Below are 23960 nucleotides of genomic sequence, written 5' to 3' on the forward strand. Positions count from 1 at the left end.
AAAAAAACCAAAAAAAAAAAGAAACAAAGTACCCAAAACATCGGAACCCCTTCCTCATTCTCACAACTCATCCACGCTCAGCCCAGCAAACCCCCTAACTGCTGCGCCATAAAATTCCTCGCCACCTCATCCCCTCCCTTCTCCGCCGCTTCCATCCAATGGAACGCAATACACATCAGCGCCGGATCGCGCTTGATATCTCCCGAGCCGCTATCCTCACCACTAGCGCCGCCAGCACCGCCCAGCCCCATTACATCCGCGCCAAAATGGTGATAGTCGCTACTGCGGTGATGTCTCGACCCGGACCCGCCGCTGTTGCCGCCGCCGTACTTCTCCATGAGTTGACGCTTGAAGATGTCGCGCGGCTTGCTGAGCGGTAGCGTCGTGCGCGGGACCAGCTCCGGGTTGGACAGGTAGAAGATAGCGAGCTCGCGCTGCGCGGTCGGGTCGCCTTCTTTGGCGGTGATGGTCCACATTTTGGCTGCGTCGGCCAGGGAGCGGCTGGACAGCGGCAGCGGGGAAGGTGGAGGGGAAGGAGGGGTAGGCGAGTCGGCAGGGTTAGGGTTGTTGGTTGGGGGTCAGGGGCCGAGATGGTGCTGGTAGAGTGGGATGTACCAGGACGGTTGCTGCTGGCGCTGCGAGACTGCGTGTAATTCTTGACTATCTCGTCCGCGACTTCGACCATGGTGCGACAGACTTCTTGCTTGAGAACCAGCGCTGCCAAGCCGGCATCCCAGAAGGCCTTGCCCTTCTCCGTGTCAAGGTATGACGATGGGACAAAGGCAGATATCCATTGCAGGTCACGGAACAGAGTCTTGGGTCGGAGGTTCGGGTCGCGGAACAAGGCTTGAAGGACGTTTGGAACGACCTCAGTGTTCGCCGCGAAACCGGCGATGGAGCGAGTCTCGGCGTTGCCAGCGCCCGCAGGCAGTCGTCCAGCCTGACCGGAGCCAACGGCAGGAGATTGAAGGAGAGTGTGCGAGCGCCGCTCCTTGACATTATCGATGCGCTCCTCCAGAGATTGAAGGCGTGCACCCGATCCGGATCCATGCTCCTCGGTGTGAGAGGAGGTAGAGCCCAGCTCAGACCGCGACCGTGCCCACGCCAGACGGGCTCTCCGCGACCCTGTGTTGAGCGAGGCGATGATCAAGTGCTGTAGCTCATAAAGGGCATTGAGCTTCGCATAAGGGTTAGGATGTACGCAAAACATCTTGAGCAAACGCTGGTACGCCTTGGCAAATGGGAAGTCTGGCAAAGAATCTTTCCTGGACTCATCCTTCTTGCGGGCCGAGATCGTCTCGGTAGTCGCCGTGCTCTCGTTGCCGTAGACGCTGCCTCCGTGGACACTGCCATGATGACTGCCTGCCGCACCCTCCGGGGCTCCGAGGCTTTGCGTATCCGAAAGCGCCTTCTCGCTGTGGGCGTCGTTGAGCCGAAGGTCACCGAAGCTGCCGTTCTTTTCGAGGAACCTCTGCTTCAGCCCAGACTTGACAGACTTGCGCTTTTCCTTCGCCATGGCTTTGCGCGCACGGCGTTGGATCGCCTCTCGGCGATCGATGCACTCCTGGCCTAGGCCCTCAAACCACGCGTCCGTTTCCGAGCCGCGAGCAAAAACGAGGTTGCCAAGGTCAGAGAGGAGAAGGCTGGTCAGAGTTTGCCTTAGCTCAGCAAGGAAGCGAGCTTTCTCGTCGGAAATCCGCTGCTGGTGTACCGTCTCGGTAGACGAAGTTGTCGAGGCACCAGACCGGCCGATGGATTGTTGAGAGTGCGACGGATGGCTGGCAAAGTGGAAGGAGCCCGAGAGGTTGGTGACGCTGGTCGTCGGCGAATGCGCCCTGGAAGCAGCGCTGGGGGAAGTAGCTCGATGGTGTTGCTGGAACGGCGACCAGAACGTCGCGCTAGGATCAATTTGGTGGATAGGAGACGACGCGCCGAAATACTCCTGGCTGTCGAGGGGCTCAGAGACGACGGTAGGGGCACGCGAAAAGCTGCTGAAGCGACTGCTCGAGTCGCTCCAGTTCTGACGGAAACCTCGGCTGCTGAGGGATGCCGGCCGGCTGACCGAGACGAACCTCTGATCCGACGGATCGCTGACAATGCTGATTGAATCGTCCCAAACCGATTGGTTGTCCTGGTCGCGGCTGCGTGTGTTTTTGCTCATCTCAAAAGAGCGACGGTCTCGAGCATAGAGTTCGCTGGACCAGAGAACAGGCCCGTCGACGATGCTCTCGCCGATAAGCTTGTTCACGCAGCTGTCCACTTCCAGGCAGAACCGATGGATGCGTTCCTCTCCCTGGCAGAAGTTGACGATCTGGTATTGATCCAACCAGCGCGCCGTCTTCTCTGCCTGCTCATCGCGCAGCTTATTCGGCCCGCCCTGCTCCTCTTCAGCGTGCAGAAGTTCCAGGACCTGAGACTCTGTCTTGTAGATGTAATTCGAAGCCGGCCCTCTCTGCATGTGGCTCTTGATGCGTTGAAATGAAGCCCAGCGCCGAGGGGTACCCATGGTTTTGAGCGCAGCAGCGACGTTGCGGGAGTCTTCGTAGGGGGCCGAGTTCCGGACATCAGTCACATACCACATCTTGTCTCTCAACGCCCTCAGGCGGCGCATCATGTTGTCAATGAGGCCGTCAACGCGCTCCTGACTCTGTTTCAACCATACCAACCAGGCATCATACTCCTCGATTGCAACGGCAGACCGACGAATGGAATCACGCGGACCGCGTGAAAAGATGTTCAACAGCGCAGCAAATCCATCACGACGCAGTGATTCGGAAGTGATGGCGTTTAGCTGTTGAAGTGTCCGCCAGTATAGGTGCGCCGAAACGAAATCGGACTGAGCCCGGGACTGCCTGACCGCAGCTTCCAGCATGGTGATGAGCTGGGGCCGCGAGTCAATGTCGTCGTCCAAGCCTTTGCCCTTGTCGCTGCGTGGAGGGCTACCTGCAGCGCTGCCAAAGCTGGTAGCGCGCTGTCGGTAAGGGTTCCGGCTGCCCATAGTGATGATCCGGTTTTTTGAACGGTATTTCTTCAGACTCGAGGCTCGGTTGCTAAATGTCTGCTTAGATCCATCGCTATCCACGCTCTGAGGAATCTCATATTCCTGGACCAGCTTGAGGATGGAGTCACGCAACTGGTGATAGTCCCTATCGAGCTCAGGCCTCTCGGGTCCCGACTCTTCGTCCTCCGTGTCGCTGGCGTTTGACGAGGTTTCCTCATCCTCTAAATCATCTGGATCATACGTCATGTTGGTGGAGAGCTGATTCCCGTCGGCCGAGATGAACAAGACAGCCCAACGCTCGGCGCACGGGTGGCAGGAGCCGTTCACGACATCCTGGCCCAGGGCTTGCGCCATCTCCTGGACTGCAATACGCAGCTGAAAGCCGTCCTCTTCATAGTTACTCGGTCTATTCTCAGGGATGGGAGGAGGAGAGGAACGGCGAGGGCTACCCTCGTCTACAAGCGTTTGCTCCTTCGACGTGCTCGCGTCACTGCCGTACGACTCAGCGCTTGTGCTGAGAACGGACATGTTGTCAAAGCTGCTGGGCACCGTTCTGACTGACATAGGTTGGGAAATCGCAGAAAAGCCAGAAACGGAGGGAGCCGCAGACCGGAAGCCGCTGGAATGCGACGACTGCGGCCTCCGTTCGGGAAATAGTGCGTTGACCATAGTTACCAGGTCAGCTGGGCTGATCACAAGATAAGGATGAACTTCTGCTGTCTCCTTCAGAGATGTGATGGACCTCGCCGGCAAAAGTCGAGGCTTCTTGGCGGATTTACCACCATCTTTGAAACGGCTGCAGATGTTTTCGATGTGGTCTTTGATTTTTGGCGGAACCGACACAGGACCCGGGCTCTGCAGCTTGTCCACGACGTACTTTTGCGCCTGCATAGCCACGGCTTTGAGAATCTTCTGCCGACCGTACTCCGTGATGTGATACTCGGCCATCATGCCGTAGGCTTCCGGATGGATGACAACCCCGAGCAGCCAGACGGTGAAAAGATACTTGGCGACAAGCCAGCGACGTGTCACGTCAACAAGCTTCTTGTCCAAATACTTCAGGATCTCGTTGCCAAGCTCCAGAAGGCCTTCTGGAATACCGGTGGCATCCTCGTCATCGATGATCTCAAAAAGCTCGTCCACGGCACGGGTGTAAAACTCCTCAGCAGCGATTTGATCCTTGGGCGTCCAATCCGAGACGTTGAACCGGGTCCCGTACTGGTCCTCAGCACGGTCAAGGAGGAAGGCTCCGTCCTCCAGGATCTTCATGAGATACCATTCCATGTTGGACCTGCCGGCCCACTCCCGCATGGATACCCAAACATTCAGGACTGTGATAACCGTTTGCTCACCACCTGTCGTGGCCGCCGAAATCAAGCGGGCACAGGCATTGGCCCAGGTCGCTGTTCTGCGCTTGTCTTCGGCGCTGTCGGGGCCTGCAGAGTTAGCAAAGCAGGTGTAGATGAGAGCCGAGAGGGCGTCATGGCGCTGGAAGGACAACAATCGTTCGAGCGCGGTCCGCTCCTTGCGCCCTGGGCCCCCGGCTCCGCCGTAAGAGGAACCGGCATGGGCATGGGAGGCAGAGCTGGAGACCGAGCGACCGGCAATTCGGCCACTGTGGTAGGGAAGAACAGACTCGACGGGCTCGAGCACCTGGTGAAAGTTAGTAAGCGCCGCCAGTTCGGCGCTGTTCAGCGACACAAGCCGAGAGGCCAGATAATCAGGGTTGGTCCGGATCTGGGAAAGAAACTTGAGGAAGGTCTCCCGGGCAGAAGGGGGGATTTCATTCAGAAACGGAGTCCCGGCGCTCAGGGAGGGACTAGCGCCGTTGACCGAGCCGGCCGGGGTCTCCAAACTCTCCGAGGAAACCAAGGCCGGCGGCTGCAACAACTCCATATCCGGCTCCAAAAGGGCATATCTGCGGGTCTCGTCACAGCTCCGCCGAACGTCAATGACAGCGTTGTACAGAGCGGCGAAGGTCTTCTTGTCGTCGCCGCGGAAGCTGTCAACCAAGCTGAGATGAGCCATGTCGCCGCATCTCACCAAGCGTGCAGAAAGAGCCGTCGCTACTAAGCTCCTCTGCAGGCGAATTCGAGTGTTTGCGCGCTTGCGCTCTTGGAACTTAGAGAGGCGCACAAGGTGTGCGAGCTCCTCCAAGGTTGTGCTCTCCTCAGGGTCCAGGCCGAGGGAAGGGTTTGTGTACAGTGACACGTCGGCAAGCAGTGGCCGCAAAAAATTCCTCTTGGTGCTACCGGCATCCGGCGAGGGCAGAGAAGCTCCGGGCATGTCCAAACCGTCGGGAGAGTCATGGTGAGCGGGCACAGGGGTAGAGGTCCGGGTGCTTGGCTGGTCAATGATGATGGGCTTGTTGCGCAGCTGAAGCGAAGAGGATGGGCGATGCATCGACGAGCGCCTCGCGAGGTCGTCGATCCTGCGGCCCGGGGGCGTCATGGTGTCCCTTCTCACCCGGGACGGGCTTCGCGACCCGAAACGCCTCGGGCGGGAGTGCGCAACTTCGACATGGCCGTCGGACGGGGATGGGGTTGCTGATCGCGAAGCAGCGCTCGCAGGGGCCGACCGAGCTGTGGAAGCAGGAAAACAAGTCAGCAATTCTCACGCTCTCCAAGGCAGGACGGGCGAGATCCCGGCTCGTAGCCCTCCTAACATACGCGGCGATGGGTGAACGTCGACTGGCGATGAGAGACCGCGCTGCATGGACTTCATAATAGACCCATGGGGGGTGTCGAATGGGCGACTGCGATCGCCCATATGCTGCTACGGGTGCGGAAACCAGCCGATCTGGGTGTATTTTTCTGTGTACAGCAGCGTGACTGTCTACCGAGGGGCTCAGGGGTCTGCGAGGGCCGGGCGCCGTCTCCCTAAGAACGAGGCGGGGTAGCAGGCGAGGTGGGCTGGTGGGGAGGCAGACAGAAAAAAACCAAGTTCAGGCAAAAGTAGGGAAGGCGGGGAGCTCAAGAATGCTGGCGCTGGTGCTGATGTTAGTGCTGATGGTTATGTTTGATGAGGGCGTTGACGTCGAACACGGCGCGCGTGCGGCACCAAAACAATGGATAGCTTCGGCTCTGGCCGGCTTGCGACCAAGGGGATCTCGGGGTCAAGTGTCCCGCGTGGGCATTGTTCCGTCCGAAAATACCTGTCGTCAGTCGAAAAATTAAGGAGCGGCTGAGGTTCTTGAGTGCTTCGTCGAAAGCTTGGAAGCCGGGGCGCTTAGACGATCACTGACGTTGCAGGGCTACGCTAACCGCTAACCCCTGGACTAAGGCTGGCTCTGATGGAAGCTGGAATGCCACGATTGGGAGGAAGAGAGAGGCGGGATGGGGCAGAGACTTGGGTGCGGAAAGCGCAAGAAAGAGGAAGAGGGAGCGTCGTTTCCTCGCAGCTTGTCTACGACTTGTCCCTGCCCAGCGTTGATGTAGAAACGTGGGGTAGGGCTATCCAGCCACTAACAGACAACGAGGAGGGGCCGCCATTCCCAACGGAGACAGGCAGCAACAGCGCTCTGGTGGGTCCAGGCCACTGGGCTGGGCGCTGATCAAGCTCCAGCCCAGCGCGCGCCCTCCCCCCCCCCCTTCCCCTCTCCCTCCCCCCGACTTCAGGGTTCTGAAGGCCCAGCGGGCCCACAGTCCGCGGCGGGTTTCTCCAATCGACAACCCCTACCTTGCCTGCTTGCACATCATTCGTCTTCCAGGTTTCCATTCCACTCATGAGATCTCCTGTCTTCTGCCCTGCCCTGCCAAATCCACGCTGTTATGTCTGCCATGTCTGCTCGAGCGCAGTGGCCGAGCCGTGAGCTGCAAGATGTGCGTTGGCTGGTGAGCCACAGCAGTTCCCGCCTCTCACGCTGTCCGATTCGCTTCTCGGAATCGAAGCAGAGCTCTAGCTGTTACTCCGCTATTTTCAACCTATGCCTGGCCTGACCGTCAGCGCCCGACACCTAACGACGACCTCACAACCAACCTAAGCCCAGGTCCTAGGTCTTTTTTTTTTCTTTTTTGCCCCTCCATTGGGTCTCTCACGATGTCTACACTGTCCCTCCTGCCGTGCTCCTCAATCTCGTTCCTGATCAGCCCTGAATTTTGCAGTTTGCCATCGACGGCACTCCGTCATTGCCTGCTCTTCCGTCTGCTCTCTCCCCTCTCCCCAGTGGCAGCATTTTGCCCTATTCTTTCCTCGGTAGAGCGGAAGGGTTACTGGCCATCCTCTTCGCTTCTCCCGTGGTTTGCCCTGACAACCACGCCGCGCTCGCCCTCACAGTAGACGCAAAGCACGGCATTCCAGTGGTTCCAGTGGTCGAGAGAGCCGCAACGGCTGCCAGCTCACCACTCCAGACCGGCCGTTCGCGGCAGCTCAACGAAGCAGAGACCCGGCTTTCCGAAACACCCATGCATCGCCCAGCAGTTCCTCCATACCACACATATCGTCCTCGGGTCCCATCAACGCATCAGTGTGTGCTCCTTGTCTCCCACTGCCGGCCCCAGCACGTTAGAGGTACTGTAGCAGGGCGACTAGGTCGTGGCCCTGAGACTGCTCGAGCGAGTCACTCCGAACATCGCCTTTTCCAAAGCTTGCCCCTCCCTCTGAGTTGGCCTTGCATGCAGCCCCACCTGTCCCATGCCCCAGGGGGGAACAGGCGGCATGTGAGTTTCGTCCAATCTCTGGCGTCCACGACCTTTGACATCGCGCCCAGCATCGTTGGGTTGACAACTCAGCCGTCTATCACCAATCAAGTGCCGCCACCCGACTCGCCTCTCCCGACCTGCCATGTTGTCTCATGAGACCCATGCGTCCCTTTACTACCAAGGTACCGAATGTACCTAGTGCCAGCGCGCGCGCTGGCACATTCCCTCCTCAATCTCTATCGTTCGTGCCTCTCATCGCTTCTCACCACTGTTCTGACATCCTTTTTGTTGAAGAAGCCATGGCAGGATTCTGTGTAGTGTAACGGGTCTGTCCTCTCTCGTATAATGCACGGCCCGGCCGAGATCTGCACTCGCAATGTACCTTTACAACCCTACTCAAACCCGAGTTGCCGATTGCAAGTGGGCTGCTTTCCCCCTTCCACAACATGATGCCCGATCAAATTTCCCATTTACCAAATGCGGCTGCTTGAGGCTGGCCAATCCTCTCTGTCCTCAAGCTCAGGCATTGCGGGCCCTTACTGGCATACCGTGTAGGTCATCCGTCTTACGCTCTTGGACTCATGCTCCGTAGCCGAATTGGTGGTTACAACATATCTCTGTCTCGGATCCGGGATGACTCTTGCAACATAGCCCCTCCTACACCCTTTCCAGCGCTCTCGCAACCCTACCCTATGCTAAAGGGTTCTTTCCCGCACCGCGGCCTGATGTGTGATCCGCAGCCGTATGGGGGCCCGGATCGAATGCAGTACGTGACGCGAGAACCGCATGTATGATATGCAAAGCTGCTAGCTCCAGTGTCGTAAAACTGCAGCAGAAGAGCAGAGCACACCATAGAATCTCTCGGGCTTGTTAGATATTCTTCCCGAGCGACAATACAGCCGACTCTGCCTGCATCAACACGCATGGTGCTTGAGGGCTAACTTGATTATTTTTGCCACTTGCGGCCTTCCCTTTGAGCGACCAGCCAAACAAACAACAGGGTAGGCCATCATCCCGCTGAACGGTCCTTGGGTGAAGAAGGGAAGGGGGGAGGGGGTGCTTTTTTTCGTCTCTGTCGATGTGCCTAGCTACTACATGGTAACGCTTACAACACTAAAAACAAACTCTACCAACTCCTTATTTAGCCAACCAGACCCTTCTGTCCTGTTGCAAACCTTCCACACCACACCCCAGAGGTGCCAACCCTTGCCATCCAATCCGAGTCCCCTAAACGGCCATCCCGGCCTCTGGCATATGCAAGTGATATCCGACTAGTTCCATTCTACACGGGAAGCTGCGTTATGTGATGGAGATACCTGATGATACTTTTTGTTTTCTTTTTCTTTTCTTTTCTTTTTTTTTTTTTTAGTGGCCCGCCAGGCCGCATATCGGGCCGCATGAACCCTAGCGCCCACCCTGACCTAAGGAAAATGGTGATCTGATCTGAGATGCTACTACACCCCTCCATTTCAACCGCTCTCTCCGGGTGATCAACCCCCCGTGAACGACGTCGAGGAAGCATGACAAGAGATATGTGATAAGGCAGGGGAACCAATAGAGAAATATAAGAATCAGGCAAATCCATTTCCATTGTAGCAAAGAAGCACATGACCTTCCCGTCCTGCACCGGATCCTTTCCCCGTATGCGAGAGCTAGAACTCTAAATTATACAAACAACATTAAAACACGCAAGAAGATTCCCAGCGCTGCTCTACTCACCCCTTCCAAATCTCACATCAAAGTCCTTCAAAACACTCATGATACTAGCAGCCTCGACCTCGATCGGCGCCCGCCGAGTCAGCCCCTGCCCCGAACCAGCGCCGGGCTCAGAGGGTCGCGGGATAGGCAGCGCCTTCAGCTTCGGCAGCCACGACCCAATGTCGTCGGCCGCCTCGTCGAAGTGCCTATGGCTAGCCAGAGTTTTGTAGGCCTCGGCGCACGAGAGACTCAGGCCGAAGCCGGAGGTCGAGGTCTGGCTGTCGCTGTTGCTGTTGCCAGATTTGCAGCATCCGCCTGGCCCGCCCCCGCCGCAGCAACCGCCGCCTCCGCCAGCTAGGCTGGCGCCCGGGTTGTTCTTCTCGAAGTTGGCAGCCAGGGAACGGCAGAAGAGGCCGGACTTGGGATCAGCGAGGCACTGAGCACAGGTGCCGGGGCCATTGGGGCCGCAGCCGCTTAAGGTTGCGGAAGCCGCAGGCTGCTGCGGCTTGGCAGCGGTGCGATGCTGTCGCTGGCCGTTTCGCAGATTAGGGAGCTTGATGGCTCCCGTTGCTGTCACCTCCATTGGGGTCGGGGCAACGTCGTTTTCGGATGGAGGAGGGGTGCGAGTCTGTGTTGGTGCTATGAGCGGTTGTGGTTCTGAAGTAATCATTGAATCGGCGCAGACGCAATATGTCCCTTCTTTGCAGAACCCACACGGGTCTCTGGGAGGCTCGGATGTCATTAGGGGTTGTGTAGAAGAGGAAAATGTTGACGGAGCGGGGTCTTTGTTGCTCTGGGAGGAGAATATAGCAGTAAAATCAGTTTCCATGACAATCCCGGCATCGGATCGCTGCCGCTTCTCCTCTGGAGATGTTGGCGGAGGGGACCCCGGCCTCTTGAGATCAGAGGATGTTGCTGGGACAGAAACCCCGAGAGTCTCCTCGAGGCATTGGCATCGACTGCCAAGTGTGCATTTACCGCAACCGATTGCGATATCAGTAGTTGCCATAACAGCTTCTGCGCATGCACAAGAGCCGTTTGTCCCGCATTTTCCGCAGGTCAGATCAACGGGACTAATCACCTCTTCCAGAGGAGACACTATTTGTGTAATAGAAAACGGTTGCGGCAAAGGCTTCGGTTGCTCAATAGTAACAGGAGAAATGATGGAGCTCTTCAGGGGTGCTGGCTTCAAAGGTCGCATGCCCGGGGCTGCCACAGCAGCAGGAGCTAATTGTGATGGTTGCGGCTGTGGCTGAGTTTGGGGAGAGAAAAAAGAAGTGTGCCTTGGGGGCTCCATCGAGGGACTGTCCCAGCTCGTGGTGGCCTGACCGTTCCGACTTTGACGTTCTCTTTCCAGAGCAGACTCCAACCACCGGCATCGTGACTGCAAGGTTTGCGTTTCAAGCTCCAGCATGCTGATCCTCTCCTGCAGTTCTCTAACCGCTTTCTCATGGGCGGCCTTCTCCGACTCAAGCTGTTCTTCAAGCTCGCCAACCCGAGCTGCCCGACGCTCCCGGAATGCCCTCTGCGCGGCACGATTCTGTGCCTTGCGCTTCGTAGGAGGGGTATCAGTGGCAGGCTTCCGACCAGGCTTCGGCCGAGGAGGGACCACCCATTCTTTGGTGGTCATACTCAAACCCCCTTGCGGTACTGAACCGTTGGAAGACATGTGCGTTGCAGGATTGGGAGTCTTGATTGACAGCGGCTTAGGGGTTGGATTTGGCCGGATAGCAATAGGGGGAGGAGCTGTCGAACATGAGGTCGTCGAAGTGGAGACACTGGAAGGAGAAGCAACCGAAGCGGGGCTCGACACGGAAGCCGGAGAATTATGACTGACGGCCGCTGTGATCGACGACGCGTTGATCGGGGATGCGGCAGCATTGTCCGCATTTGACCCGGTACTGGGGCCGGCGGAGACGGATACCGCCATGCCGAGGGCAGCCGTGTGGACTGCCAAAACAGACCGAACGGCGGTGCGATATTGCTGCGGTCTTCAGCGAAGTTTAATGTCGCAATGGCACGCCTGCCCGGTCGTGTTGGCGAAGCGTATCCAGCTTATAGAGTTACTATAGAGTTACACGTGGAGTTTGACAGCGCGTATGACTGAGCAACCGTCAAGCGACCCTGGACTTGATGGTTTTTTGACCGCGGTTGATGGCAACGTTGTGAGTCCGATGGCCCCAAGTGATCAGAACGGTAAAATCGACCCCGCAACCCTGATTTTGAGTGATTGTAGAAAACGCTTGAATACGCCGAGTCGATTTGAAAGCTGCTCAGTCCGCTCTTTTAGAGATGGCGCACTCTCGCAACGATCGATTAACCGTCAACCGAACTCTCAACTGATGCAATTGCGGCTAACGACGGGTTGAAGAGTTTGATTAAAAGGCCGGTCTCGAGGTTGAGTCGTGGGAGTTGTCGGATGGAGTCCTTTTCAGTTTTGTGAACTCCGAAAGAGAGCCAAGCCCACGAAAAAAAAACCTGCAACAGCGAGGCCGGAAATGTCTTCCACGGCAAGGGTCGCTGAGCGCTATGATTCGGCAGAGGTGAGATGGAGATGGTGACTGATGGATCGGACCACTGATTGATTGATAAGATTAACTTATGGCACTATTCTAAATATGGTTAAGTGTGGAACAGTGGAGCTTCCCAACTTCCCCATCCGCCGACATCCCCGTTTTCCATGCGTCGGATTCACTAGCAAGATCAGTGAAGAAGCCGAAGTGTCGAGAAACTGAGATCCGCTTTGAAGAAGTGCAAACGCATTAGTAAAAGGCATAAAACTGACTTGGAACTGTATTATTCCAATTGGCCGACAAAACACATTTCAGTTGTTGCGAGCCTTTGTTGGTTTGAGACTTGAAGGGTGTTAGTGCGATGTCGGAGTGGCCATTGGCACCGTCCCTCACGCAATGAGTGGCATCACTCAGAGCCCGCGGGCCTGGTAACGACATGTCCGACATTGTATTCCATGAGCCGAGAAGAGTGGCAAGAGGTTTGGAGCTTTAGTTGAACAATCATCTTGAGCATACGGATCCTTATTGTCTGCCGATGATGCAATGACATTCCTAGCCCCCGAGGTCTCTCTCGCTTCAGCAGACAGTGCTTCGAGGACAACCTCAGTTCATTTGCCTATATATCCTAGATACCATACTTCCAATACACATTCGACAAACTTTGTTTTTGGACTCTATGTCATATAAAATGGATGTTGTGGAAGCTCCTTCTCAAAGTCCTTTCTGACTCCTTGATGTGAGCATTATGGACTCAGGGTCCCCCCTTGCGCACGGGCCACATTCCGCCAAGACCACCGAAGCGCGGCCTTGGATGCGAACAACGACAGCAAGCTCAGTTCCATCTTCAAGGAACCTGAAGGTTGTGGACCTGACGATGCGAACTGTCCACTCCAGCCCAAATCAACAAGACCATTGTTATAGGCGAACTGACTTCTCGATTTCCCGGATAACATATGCTCTCCGCACGAAATAATAATCCAAGAAACTCAGGTCCTCAAGCTTGCCCAACCCAAAACAACAACCAACCAGCTCTCGATCGCTGTACGTTACAACCATCACCGCCACCATGGCCCAACTAGGCATATCGCTCCCCTCCCGTCCAGCATCCTCCCATTCGCGCCCCAGCGTTCCCCCGCATCGACAGAACCATGACGACTTCATGTCTACGAGTCCGATCCCCTCAGATTCCGAACTCGATGAAGATTCCCCACTTCCCTTCCCCGCCGCCCTCTCCAGGTCTGACTTCCTAGCCCCAGACTTCGACGCCGCAGAGTATCTATCAGCCCTCCATACAGGTGGTCCAGCGTCACGGCATCAAACGCTGGAAGACCTGCGTGCAGAACTACGAGATCGAGGCGCCGCCATCAACGCAGAATTGATCGAACTAGTCAACGCACACTATGCATCCTTCCTTGGGCTGGGCGATGAGCTACAAGGCGGCGGGGATAGAGTCGGCGATGTGCGTGTGGCACTAATGGGATTTCGGCGTCAGCTGGATGAGTTGCGAGCAAAGGTGCGGGAGAAGAGGGCGGAGGTTGGTCAGCTAACAACTCAGCTGCAAGGAGTTAGGAGTGCTGTAGAGATGGGGAGAAAGATGCTTGAGTTAGATGAGCGAATCTCCGCACTAGAGTCGAGGCTTTCAGTTGGGAGCGTTGGTAAGGGGAAGAGCCGGGTCGACGAACGAGAGGGAGATGATGACGATGAAGGAGACGATTGGGGGGATAATATTGTGAGCAGCGATGAGGGAGAAGAAGAGGAAGGTGAAGTGGAGTTTGTGTGCAGCAGTCCTGCGAAGCTGGCCAATCTGGCGAAGGAGTGCCGAACGACTGAACGGATTGCAAACTCACTCGGCCGAGATCTTCCTTACGTGAGGAAGATGGAGGAAAGAATGATGCGCTGTCGCAACACAATCCTGCTTGATCTGAGCACAGCGCTGAAGGAAGCCCGCAAAGCTGGGCCCAGGGGTCAAGGCCGGCTTTTGAAGTACCTGGCGATATACAGGCTTCTGGATGCGCAAGCAGATGCCGTTAGGGCCCTCAAAGAAAAGTGAAGGTGACGAGCAAGCGTCCATAGACAAAAACCCGTTTAGATACCCATCCCTCTGGAGACGCCCTGCTTTCCATGAAATTATGGTACATACAACATGACATGAATCTATGATACAGCAAAGTTACATAGCTGATGTTAAGTGTTCCGGCTTCAAGTTCTCATCTTTTGAGAAGAAGGTGCCGTCCAAGCTGAACCCGGGCCCATGGGTTGAGCTTAAAACGACCTCATCAAGCGACTTGGGGTGGTTATCGTCGCAATTTGCAAGGTCCTGCTTGAGAAGCGACATGAAGGCCTTGATATTGTCCGAAAGCATCTGCGGTGTGAAGCCCAACTGGCCGACCGCAATCCTCACCACACCCGTACGCTCCCTGTACTCATCGGCGCCAATGAGCTCCTCAACCGTCTCCCTGATATTACGCGTGATCGTCTTGGTCTTATGATTGGGCATCATGCCCTTGGGACCAAGGATGCGCCCAAGATTGGCCTTCTTCAAGGCCGCCTCGCTGTTCACATGGCAAATCAACTTGTTGAACGGGATATCTCCTTGCCGAATCCTCTCGAACAGTGTCTCCTGGCCAACGGCCACAGCACCAGCCGCCAACGCTTCGGCCGCCAAGGGGCTGTTCTCGGGGCAGATGACACCAATACGGGCGTCGCTCTTGACTGGGTGAGGGAAGCGGATACGGTTGCGCAAGACGGGACCGCCCTTTCCTGTCCTCAGCTTGACGTGCAGTTCATACTTGGACACATGTGGAGGGTTGCCGACCTCGAAAGCACGTAGATACCTGAAGACAGTGTCAGTTGGCAAACTGAGTTTGCTGCTGTGGGGTTCGGTGTTCCAAAGCTTGCCTCATGGCGTCGCAGAGGGAGAACTGCTCCATTTCGCTCAAGTCCCAGCACTTATATGTCTTGTAGTTCTTCTTTTTCTTTTGCGCCCGCTTAATGACCGTCGCATAGTGAGCGATAGGTGTCGCCGTGGCGGGGGCGAGGAATTTGGGGATCGTTGAGGCTAATATTGGGCGGGCTGGCGCCGATAAGCTGAGTCTTGCCAGCGAGGCAAGACATTGGTTGAGGGAAGCCATCGTGCCGACGCCGCTGCCAAACCCGTGGCAGTTATGCAGTGTCGCGAACTTGGGGTACGGGTCCCGTCTTTGATGCTCTCAATTGACATCCAGAAAAAAGTTGGGTCCGAGCTGAAAGAGCCTTGATGGCCTGATTGATCAGGCGGAAATGCCAAGACTTGAGTGTGTGCTATCTTATCATATCTCACCCCTGGTCGTCTGGCCGCCAGCGCGCCTCAGCAACGGTTGTTGGTGGGGCTACCCCGCCACGGATTGGAGTCATCGAATGCCCCTCCAAAAATTCAAGAACTGACAGGCGAGCAAGCGAGGGCGGACATCAAGACCCAGCCATCCAAAGCTTCCCATTCATTGTTGCTTGTTTTCTGTGTCGAGTCCAGCGTAGAACTTCACAAACATCATGAAGATTGACGATATCAAGGCCTTGGAGAAGGTTCTGGCGGGCGACTTCCGCTCGATTGAGCCCCACCTCCAGGCCCTCGACAAGCACCTCATCCTCCGCACCTATCTTGACGGCTACACTCTCTCTGAGGTTGACACCAAGATCTGGCAGGTTCTCCGCAGTAATCGCGCTGCCTTCTCCTTCATCAAGCGCGGCAACCTTGTCAATCTCACGCGATGGTTCAACTTCATCGAAGACAACTACCCTGAGATCCAGGAGGAGATCAAGGCTCGGGATGCTGCAGCAAAGGCCAAGGTCGCTGCGGCCAGTAAGGCTGGTGGTAGCTATAACCTAGCGCTCCAGGACACGGATAAGGGCGTTGTGACCAGATTTTTGCCCGAGCCTTCGTAAGTTTGATCTCAATGTCACCAGCCGCTCAGCGAGATTTGCCCAATTAACACACTTCAGGGGCTACCTTCATATCGGCCACGCCAAGGCCGCTCTGCTCAGCGATTACTTCGCGCATATCGCCTATAATGGCCAGCTGCGGCTACGCCTCGATGACACCAACCCGTCCAAGGAGAAACAGGAGTACCAAGATGCCATTATCGAGGATCTCGCCATGATGGGCATCCGCCCCGACTCCGTGACCTACACCTCGGATTACTTTGACTACCTGTATGAGATGTGCATCAGGCTGATCAAGGAAGGACATGCCTATGCCGACGATACCGACCAGGAGACTATGCGCGATGAGCGTTTCAAGGGCATTGCGTCCAAGCGTCGTGACAGGTCGGTTGAGGAAAACCTGCGCATCTTCGAAGAGATGAAGAAGGGCAGCGAGGAGGGTCTTCGCCACTGCATTCGTGCCAAGATCTCTGTCGACAACCCGAACAAGGCCATGAGAGATCCTGTCATCTACCGCTGCAATGTTGAGACCCCTCATCACCGCACTGGCACCAAGTGGAAGATGTATCCCACATACGACTTTGCTTGCCCCATTGTCGACAGCTATGAGGGTGTCACCCACGCCATGCGCTCGACCGAGTACACCGACCGCAACCCTCAATACCAGTGGTTCCAAGATACCCTTAAGCTCCGCAAGGTTTACATCTGGGATTTCGCCCGTATGAACTTCATCAAGACCTTTCTCTCCAAGCGCAAGCTCGCGAAGCTGGTCGACACCGGTCGTGTCTGGGGCTGGGATGATCCACGTATGCCCACCATTCGTGGCATTCGCAGGCGCGGTATGACGATCAACTCCCTCCGCGACTTCATTCTCAAGCAGGGTCCTAGCCGTAACATCGTCACTATGGACTGGACCACATTCTGGGCAAACAACAAGAAGGAGATTGACCCCATCGCCCCCCGCTACACCGCTGTCCTACAGAAGGATGTCGTTAAGGTAACTGTTACGGGTGCTGAGGCGCCGGCGGAGCCCTACAAGTCTGAGAAGCCTCTGCACCCCAAGAACAAGAACGTGGGCACCAAACAGGTCGTCTACGCTTCCGAAATCCTGATTGACCAGGCCGATGCGAAGAGCTTCAAGGACGGTGAGGAGATCACGCTCATGTCGTGGGGAAATGCCTTCGTCCGCAACATCCCGAGTGCTGATCCCATCCCCACGCTCACCTGCGAGCTCAACCTGCAGGGTGATGTCAAGACTACCGAGAAAAAGATCACATGGCTGGCGTCGAATCAGAAGCTGGTTCCCGCTGAGCTGTGGGACTTCGACTACCTCATCACCAAGGACGTCCTGCAGGAGGATGACAACATGGAGGACTTCTTGAACCCCAACACCGCGACAATGGATGATGCCTGGTGCGACGAGGCCGCTGCTGTCCTGAAGAAGGATGATATCATTCAGCTCGAGAGGCGTGGCTACTACCGGGTCGACAAGGGTCTGGACGACTGGAAGGATGGCGAGGAGGGTCCCAAGGGTAAGCGTCTGGTTCTCTTCTGCATCCCTACGGGCAAGACTGGCCCGAAATAAATGGAGTGATATGTGTGGGTTAGTATGGACAGAGTAGATGTGGGATATAAAAACCGTTTAGACAATATTTGTGGTATCGAATCATTGGAATCAATGTTGATTATCCAAGCGAATTGGTGGTCCTGATATCAGTCCAAATACACCCCAGCTCTAGATTTGTTGGCATTGCATATGAGCCTGGATTCCTATCTCATAGGCAGCACAGCCGTGTTTCGCGCGAATTACCAGGTGATGACTTGTGTGACATCGCGAGGAAGATTTCGACAACCTGATCACGTTCAGGGAGGTCAATGGATAAACCAGCCCAGAAAAAGCCCTACATTAGCGATGCAGGGAGAGCAAAAGTGGGTAGATAGGAAGGGAACTCCAGCTCTAATATTTAAATGAGCATTATTTACTCACGAAAAAAACCGTTTACGTATGACCCGGGTTAGATCGTTGGCGCGCAGAACCTCTAGAACATTACCTAATTGTTAGCCGGCAAAGGTATGGTTGGTTGAAAAATTTCACGAGTAGATACAAGATGTGTTGCCCGAGGCTCAAGCTTCGCAACCTCCACTTTTCACTGCGCTCAGAAAGTAAATATCTTTCTGCCATTCAGACGGATGTTAGAAGGTGGTCGGCTGTCGCGCCACATCGCGTACAAGCGCGAAGCGCTTGGACCCTCAAATGCTGGATCACGCTAAAGGATGCGGTGAAGCTATTGACCATAAAGGGAGCCAAATTGCGAATATTGCCTTTTTTGGAATGCTGAGGATGCCGTAATTCAAGGCAGAGGGAGGATGGACTACAAACTACAAACTTCAAAAAGATGAGTGAAGACGGGGTCTATACACTAGATCTAGCATAGGCATGGTTCGAGTACAGGAGTGCAGTGATGAAGGGGCTCGTAGATTAAGAGGAATATTCTGTATGACAAAAAGTTATGGGCAACAAACAAGTGGTTCTCAAATCCCTTGAATCGACGTGTGGCAGCATGCAGACGGCTCTGTCAGGGACTTGACCATGACGTCACTGATATCTGCTGGAAATTAGCCCCGTCGTGGCTCCCCCTGAAATTCGAGGCTGGACAGGATGAGTCTACCTTAATGGGTGTCGTTGTAGCATTGCACCAGCTTTATTGTACTACAACCACCATCAATCTTTGTGTCTCAATCCATTTAGTAGTGTATCTGTGACTACCCTCCCACAACCGTCAATTTCTCTTCAACCTAGACACTTCTGGGCTTCTGAGCGTCTCTGGGTGAGCTCATATCCCTGCCGTTTGGATGATGATCAACGCTTGGCGTCCAAGAACCAAGGCTAACTCCTGAAGAATTCTCACCGCATTACAGACCAGAGCCGGAGCAACCCTCAATTGTCCCACCGAATTGTCATCATGGCCACTTCAGGCGGCGCGGCAGCCAGCTATTACAACCAAGCTCCTCCTCCCCAGGCCAGTTGCTCCCCTTCTCGATGGGAAGGCAAGGCACCTCAACAGCAAGCCTCCTATAACTCCGGAACTCCCAATAACAATGTTGATGATGCTCCTCCGCCATACCCTCCTCCGGCTTCGGATCCCAAATATCCAGACACTCCGCCACCGAGCTACGACGAAGTATTTCGCGTCCAGAAGCCGAAGTGGAACGACCTATGGGCTGGCATCCTCTTCCTGCTCACTTGCGCTGGCTTCGTTGCTGTCTCGGGAATGTCCATCCAAGGCTATGGTGAGGAAGACACCTTGTTCAGCCTTAATGCACTCGGCATAGTATGCTAACCACTAAGTAGCGGCGACTCGACACACAAATTCTGGTGATCTGAATGGTCAACGTAACGATTTTGGGTTGACAACTCACACGATATGGCTATTTTTGTGGGTGCTCATAACAGCTATCGTGTTGAGCTATGGCTACATGTGGCTGGCACGCCGCTTTACTAAGCAGTTTATCTGGGCGACGGGCATCCTCAACATTGTCTTTGGATTTGTGACAGCCATATACATGCTTTCACGGAATTACCTCTCGGGCGGCATTGTGTTCCTGGTCTTTTCAATCTTCATGATCATCTGCTTCCTCAGCTGGCGCTCACAAATCCCGTTCAGCGTGTTGATGCTGCAGACAGCCATGGATGTTGCAAAGGGGTTTGGTCACGTTTATCTTGTCAGTGCTATCGGCGGGATTGTTGGTGCAGCCTTTGCCGCCTGGTATGCTGTCACCCTTGTGGCGGTGTATGTCAAGTACGAGCCAAGCCCCAATAATCCTGCTTGCCAGCAAGGTGCTGGAGGGTGTAGCGCAGGCAAGGTGGTTGGGCTGATCGCCTTCATCACGTTTGCCGCGTACTGGATCTCGGAATGGCTCAAGAACACAATCCATACCACGATTGCCGGTGTGTATGGTTCGTGGTACTTCAACTCGAGAAGATACCCGACTAAGGTTACTCGCGGAGCGTTGAAAAGAGCGTTGACCTACAGCTTTGGCAGCATCAGCTTCGGAAGCTTGTTGGTGGCCATCATCAACTTCTTGCGGCAGCTCGCCTCAATCGCTCGGCGGCAAGCTGCTTCGGATGGCGACATTCTGGGCATGGTTTTATGGTGCCTTGTTGGGTGCTTCATCGCCATCCTTGACTGGGCTGTACAGTTCTTGAATCGTTATGCCTTCGCCCACATTGCGTTGTATGGAAAGGCATTCATTCCCGCTGCAAAGGATACCTGGAAGCAAGTTCTCCCCATGCTTTGCTCTAGGCACTGTGCTTAGCTAACCTCATCATCAGGATGATCAAAGACCGCGGCATCGACGCACTCATCAATGGGTGCTTGATCGGCCCTGTTCTCGGCATGGGCGCCACCTTCGTCGGTTTTGCTTGCGCGCTGTTGTCCTACTTGTACATGGTGTTCACGAAGCCTGCGTACAATGACGATGGTGGCTTCACACCAGTTGTTGTGGCATTTTCTTTCCTTATTGGCCTTCAGATCTGCAACGTCTTCACCACTCCTCTGAGCAGTGGTGTTGACACAATCTTTGTGGCAATGGCCTGGGATCCGGAAGTGCTGATGCGCGACCATGCCGATATCTATCACCGGATGGTACAGGTATATCCGGAGGTGCAGGAGGCAATCCATGCGTGAAGAGGTTCTCGGATGGGAAAGAGATTGCAAAAACGCCATGGGAAAAGCGAAAGATTATTCTGAACTGAGCGGGTTGACATGCAAGATGCTACAGTAGGCATTAAATAGGCATTGAGTGTCATTTTGACATCTGTTGTGCCGATTATCACTAGTCACACAATCTGCAATTCCGACAATTTTTAAATATCAAATTCTACTTGACCATTCAACATGTTCACCGTTCATATTTCATATATTCCTAGAAAATCATGTAAAAACTCGCCGAGAATCAAAGCCTCTTCTTCTCCATGGCTCGGCCAGTGGTCGGGCTCACAGCGAAAAAGAGATCCTCAGGGAGGAAGCGGACATCAAAAATTATGACCGGGACGGCCCCGAAGGACAATCCAAGACGACCGGCTCCACGATGTGCAATGCAGGCCTATCGCCCTGGCACCCCTGCTTCTTGATCCAGGTGTGCCCAATCAAGGTAAGTATGAGGAAAAAAAGAAAAAGAAGCAGAGGAAGAAGCGGGCGAGGTCGACAAGAATATATAGACAGGGAGTATGATCCGTGCACATCTGCAGTTGGCGCTTGTGCACGAGCCACCATCTCCCGAAGTAAGCGTTAGGGCAGGCTCGAAATTTCGGAAGGCGGTTGTTCCTCTTCCGAAAACCAGCAGGGCTTCAACTGCATCCAGCGCTCTGGTGCTGTTGACCGTGCCTTGTATTGCTTGGCATTTAGGCGGTCAATTGAGGCAGAAAACACACCCCGCCATTTGACTCATCCTGGCAGCGGCAGATTGACTTGCCTGCGCGTTAGGCCCCTGTCAAAAGTTGAGACTTGCAAGGAGTTTACGGCCAGATACCGGACTGCGACAGCGCCTGCAAGCTATTCCAGGGCCACCAGCACACCAATTCGCCTCGAGGGCCTCCATCTTTCAGTTTACAGTCAAAATGCCTACCATCAATGTCGACAAGTATGCTCTCTTTGAGGAGCTCGGCGAACAGTAAGACAGTTACCCCGCCATCGTCTACCCCCCTATCAACCCACCCGAGTCGCGCCTGCGCCTGACCACCTATCCCTAGGTTCACCGAGGAGAGCTTCCAGCAATTATGCTTCGACTTCGGCATTGAGCTCGATAAGGACACTGAAAATGATCCCGCTCGGCCTAAGGATGAGCCCCCGGAGCTCGCCATCGAGATCCCGGCCAACCGTTACGATATGCTTTGCTTCGAGGGTATGATTCTTCCTTTGGTATTCTTGAACTGGCCAGCCGAGTGGGACGGAGGACTGTATGCTGAGTCGATATTCAGGCATTGCAATGCACCTGAACATCTTCCGTGGAAAGATTGAGACCCCTAAATGGAGGCTGCTGGACATCCCCGAGGATCAAATGCAGACCCTCACTATCAGCAAGGAGACGGAACTGGTTCGCCCTTATGCTGCCGCCGCCATCTTGCGCAATGTCACCTTCACCCAGGCTTCCTATGACTCCTTTATCAGCCTCCAGGATAAGCTTCACCAGAACCTGGCAAGGCAACGTACTCTGGTTGCGTGAGTTGTGCTAGCGCAGATCTACAGGTTGCAATACTAACGGTGGCCTCCTCAAGTATTGGTACCCACGACCTTGATACTATTCGTGGTCCATTCACATACGAAGCCCTTCCTCCCAAGGACATTAACTTTGTGCCGCTGAATCAAACCAAAGAGATCAACGGCACGGAGCTCATGAGCTTCTACGAAAATGATAGGCATCTCGGCAGATACCTCCACATCATCAGGGACAAGCCAGTTTACCCTGTCATTCTCGACGCGGATAGGAATGTCTGCTCCCTCCCTCCCATTATCAACAGCGAACGCTCCAAGATCACCCTCAACACCAAAAATGTCTTCATCGACATGACGGCTACGGATCAGACAAAGCTCGATATCGTTTGCAACATTATGGTTACAATGTTCTCTAAGTATTGCGCCGAACCCTTTACTATCGAGCCGGTTAAAATCATCTCGGAGCACAATGGCACCTCGCGCATCACCCCTAGCCTGACCTACAGGAAGATGGATGTCGAGGTTGACTACCTCAACGGCTTGACTGGCCTGAAGGAGTCACCTGAGAGCATTTGCAAACTTCTGAGCAAGATGGCGTACAAGGCTGAGCCCTCAGCGGACCCGAAGTACGTCACGGTCACGGTGCCGCCGACTCGGGCTGATGTCCTGCACCCTTGCGATGTGGTATGTTTAATGTACAATCTTTCTAGACCATGTGGATATTGGCTGATGTTCGAATAGATGGAGGATCTTGCTATCGCCTATGGCTTTAACAGCCTTCCTCGCTCGACACCAAACAAGTCGGTCACAATTGGCAAGCCACTCATGATCAACAAACTCAGCGACATTGTTCGCCATGAGTCCGCTATGGCTGGCTGGGCGGAAGTCATGCCACTTATTCTCTGCTCGCATGAAGAGAATTTCGAGTGGTTGAATCGCGTGGATGATGGGAAGACTGCCGTCAAGCTCGCCAACCCCAAGTCTATTGAGTACCAGGTTGTGCGGACATCTCTCCTCCCGGGCCTCTTGAAGACTCTAAGCGAAAACAAGGCCATGCGCCTGCCGCTCCAGATCTTCGAGGTCGCTGACGTCGTCTTCAAGGACGACTCTTTTGAGCGCAAGGCCAGGAACGAGCGCCATTGGGCTGCTGCCTACTATGGCAAGACCAGCGGTTTTGAAGTCGTTCATGGCTTGCTTGATCGCGTCATGACTATGCTTCGCGTGGCCTTCATCACCCATGAGGAGGGTCTCACGGGTAAAAGCATCGACTTCGAAGTCCACGCAAACCCGCAGAGGGATGGCTACTTCATCAAGGAGACTGATGAGCCTACCTTTTTCAAGGGCCGTGCGGCGGCCATCTATGTACGCCTCAATGGCCAACTGCAGCGAATTGGCGAGCTTGGTGTCTTGCATCCTACTGTGCTGGAGAAGTTTGATCTGAGGTAAGTGGCAATCCACGTGAAAATGCTCGTGTATTCGGCTAACACCTAGCTTCCAGATACCCTGTTAGCACGTTGGAGATAAATTTGGAGGTGTTCCTATGAGTGATCTCACCTGTCATAGAAGTCTAGACGAAATCTCTAAGGTCTGACCGAAATGATAGACCAAAAGAAATGAAAATAAACCGTCGATCAAATTCAAGGCTTGTCATTTTTTTCTGTGCATTGACTGTGGCATAGGGACCATTTTCCGTTGACCGTGGTCTTGATTCGATTCAGTTCGGAGTTTCAAAGATACCGAATACCCTCTACAACTGCAAACAAGTCCATGTGATTGTCTTTGGCACCTCCTGCAACACGTCGACTTTTTCCCCAGCCTCTCGTTTCTTTCTGACGTTCAATCAGAATCTTTTTTCATCTTGCCATCTCACGTGTTGAACATATCTTCAGCGAAAAAACAAACCCGCGAGGACATGCTGCCCTCATTAATCTAGTTTTTCTCCCCCCATTGATTCACAATCGCTTTTGGATCGTGC

General features: G+C 54.6%; 7 protein-coding genes across 7 annotated transcripts; 4 read left to right on the plus strand and 3 right to left on the minus strand.

The window, feature by feature from the left end:
- Positions 1 to 77: 77 nt before the first annotated feature.
- CTHT_0024910 (uncharacterized protein) lies at positions 78 to 5770 on the minus strand (the record flags this gene model as incomplete). Its single annotated transcript, XM_006692888.1, has 3 exons — positions 78 to 481; positions 616 to 5583; positions 5671 to 5770. The coding sequence occupies 3 exons, from the start codon at positions 5768 to 5770 to the stop codon at positions 78 to 80; spliced, it is 5472 nt and encodes a 1823-aa protein (XP_006692951.1).
- A 3582-nt stretch (positions 5771 to 9352) lies between these two features.
- CTHT_0024920 (putative transcription factor) lies at positions 9353 to 11269 on the minus strand (the record flags this gene model as incomplete). The annotated part of the gene is made up of 1 exon (XM_006692889.1): positions 9353 to 11269. The coding sequence occupies one exon, from the start codon at positions 11267 to 11269 to the stop codon at positions 9353 to 9355; it is 1917 nt and encodes a 638-aa protein (XP_006692952.1).
- Positions 11270 to 12918: 1649 nt separating this feature from the next.
- Positions 12919 to 13902, plus strand: CTHT_0024930 (uncharacterized protein; the record flags this gene model as incomplete). The annotated part of the gene is made up of 1 exon (XM_006692890.1): positions 12919 to 13902. The coding sequence occupies one exon, from the start codon at positions 12919 to 12921 to the stop codon at positions 13900 to 13902; it is 984 nt and encodes a 327-aa protein (XP_006692953.1).
- Positions 13903 to 14022: 120 nt separating this feature from the next.
- CTHT_0024940 (mitochondrial 54S ribosomal protein uL1m) lies at positions 14023 to 14983 on the minus strand (the record flags this gene model as incomplete). The annotated part of the gene is made up of 2 exons (XM_006692891.1): positions 14023 to 14686; positions 14775 to 14983. The coding sequence occupies 2 exons, from the start codon at positions 14981 to 14983 to the stop codon at positions 14023 to 14025; spliced, it is 873 nt and encodes a 290-aa protein (XP_006692954.1).
- Positions 14984 to 15380: 397 nt separating this feature from the next.
- On the plus strand, positions 15381 to 17355 carry CTHT_0024950 (glutamyl-tRNA synthetase-like protein; the record flags this gene model as incomplete). Its single annotated transcript, XM_006692892.1, has 2 exons — positions 15381 to 15769; positions 15831 to 17355. 2 exons carry the CDS (start codon positions 15381 to 15383, stop codon positions 17353 to 17355), a joined length of 1914 nt encoding a protein of 637 aa, XP_006692955.1.
- Positions 17356 to 18733: 1378 nt separating this feature from the next.
- On the plus strand, positions 18734 to 20458 carry CTHT_0024960 (uncharacterized protein; the record flags this gene model as incomplete). Its single annotated transcript, XM_006692893.1, has 3 exons — positions 18734 to 19061; positions 19225 to 20005; positions 20104 to 20458. The coding sequence occupies 3 exons, from the start codon at positions 18734 to 18736 to the stop codon at positions 20456 to 20458; spliced, it is 1464 nt and encodes a 487-aa protein (XP_006692956.1).
- Positions 20459 to 21390: 932 nt separating this feature from the next.
- Positions 21391 to 23529, plus strand: CTHT_0024970 (phenylalanyl-tRNA synthetase beta chain-like protein; the record flags this gene model as incomplete). The annotated part of the gene is made up of 6 exons (XM_006692894.1): positions 21391 to 21443; positions 21523 to 21674; positions 21751 to 21991; positions 22048 to 22669; positions 22727 to 23427; positions 23484 to 23529. The coding sequence occupies 6 exons, from the start codon at positions 21391 to 21393 to the stop codon at positions 23527 to 23529; spliced, it is 1815 nt and encodes a 604-aa protein (XP_006692957.1).
- Positions 23530 to 23960: the final 431 nt, after the last annotated feature.

This window comes from Thermochaetoides thermophila (genome assembly GCF_000221225.1).
Source record: "Thermochaetoides thermophila DSM 1495 unplaced genomic scaffold scf7180000011816, whole genome shotgun sequence".
Lineage (NCBI taxonomy): Eukaryota > Fungi > Ascomycota > Sordariomycetes > Sordariales > Chaetomiaceae > Thermochaetoides > Thermochaetoides thermophila.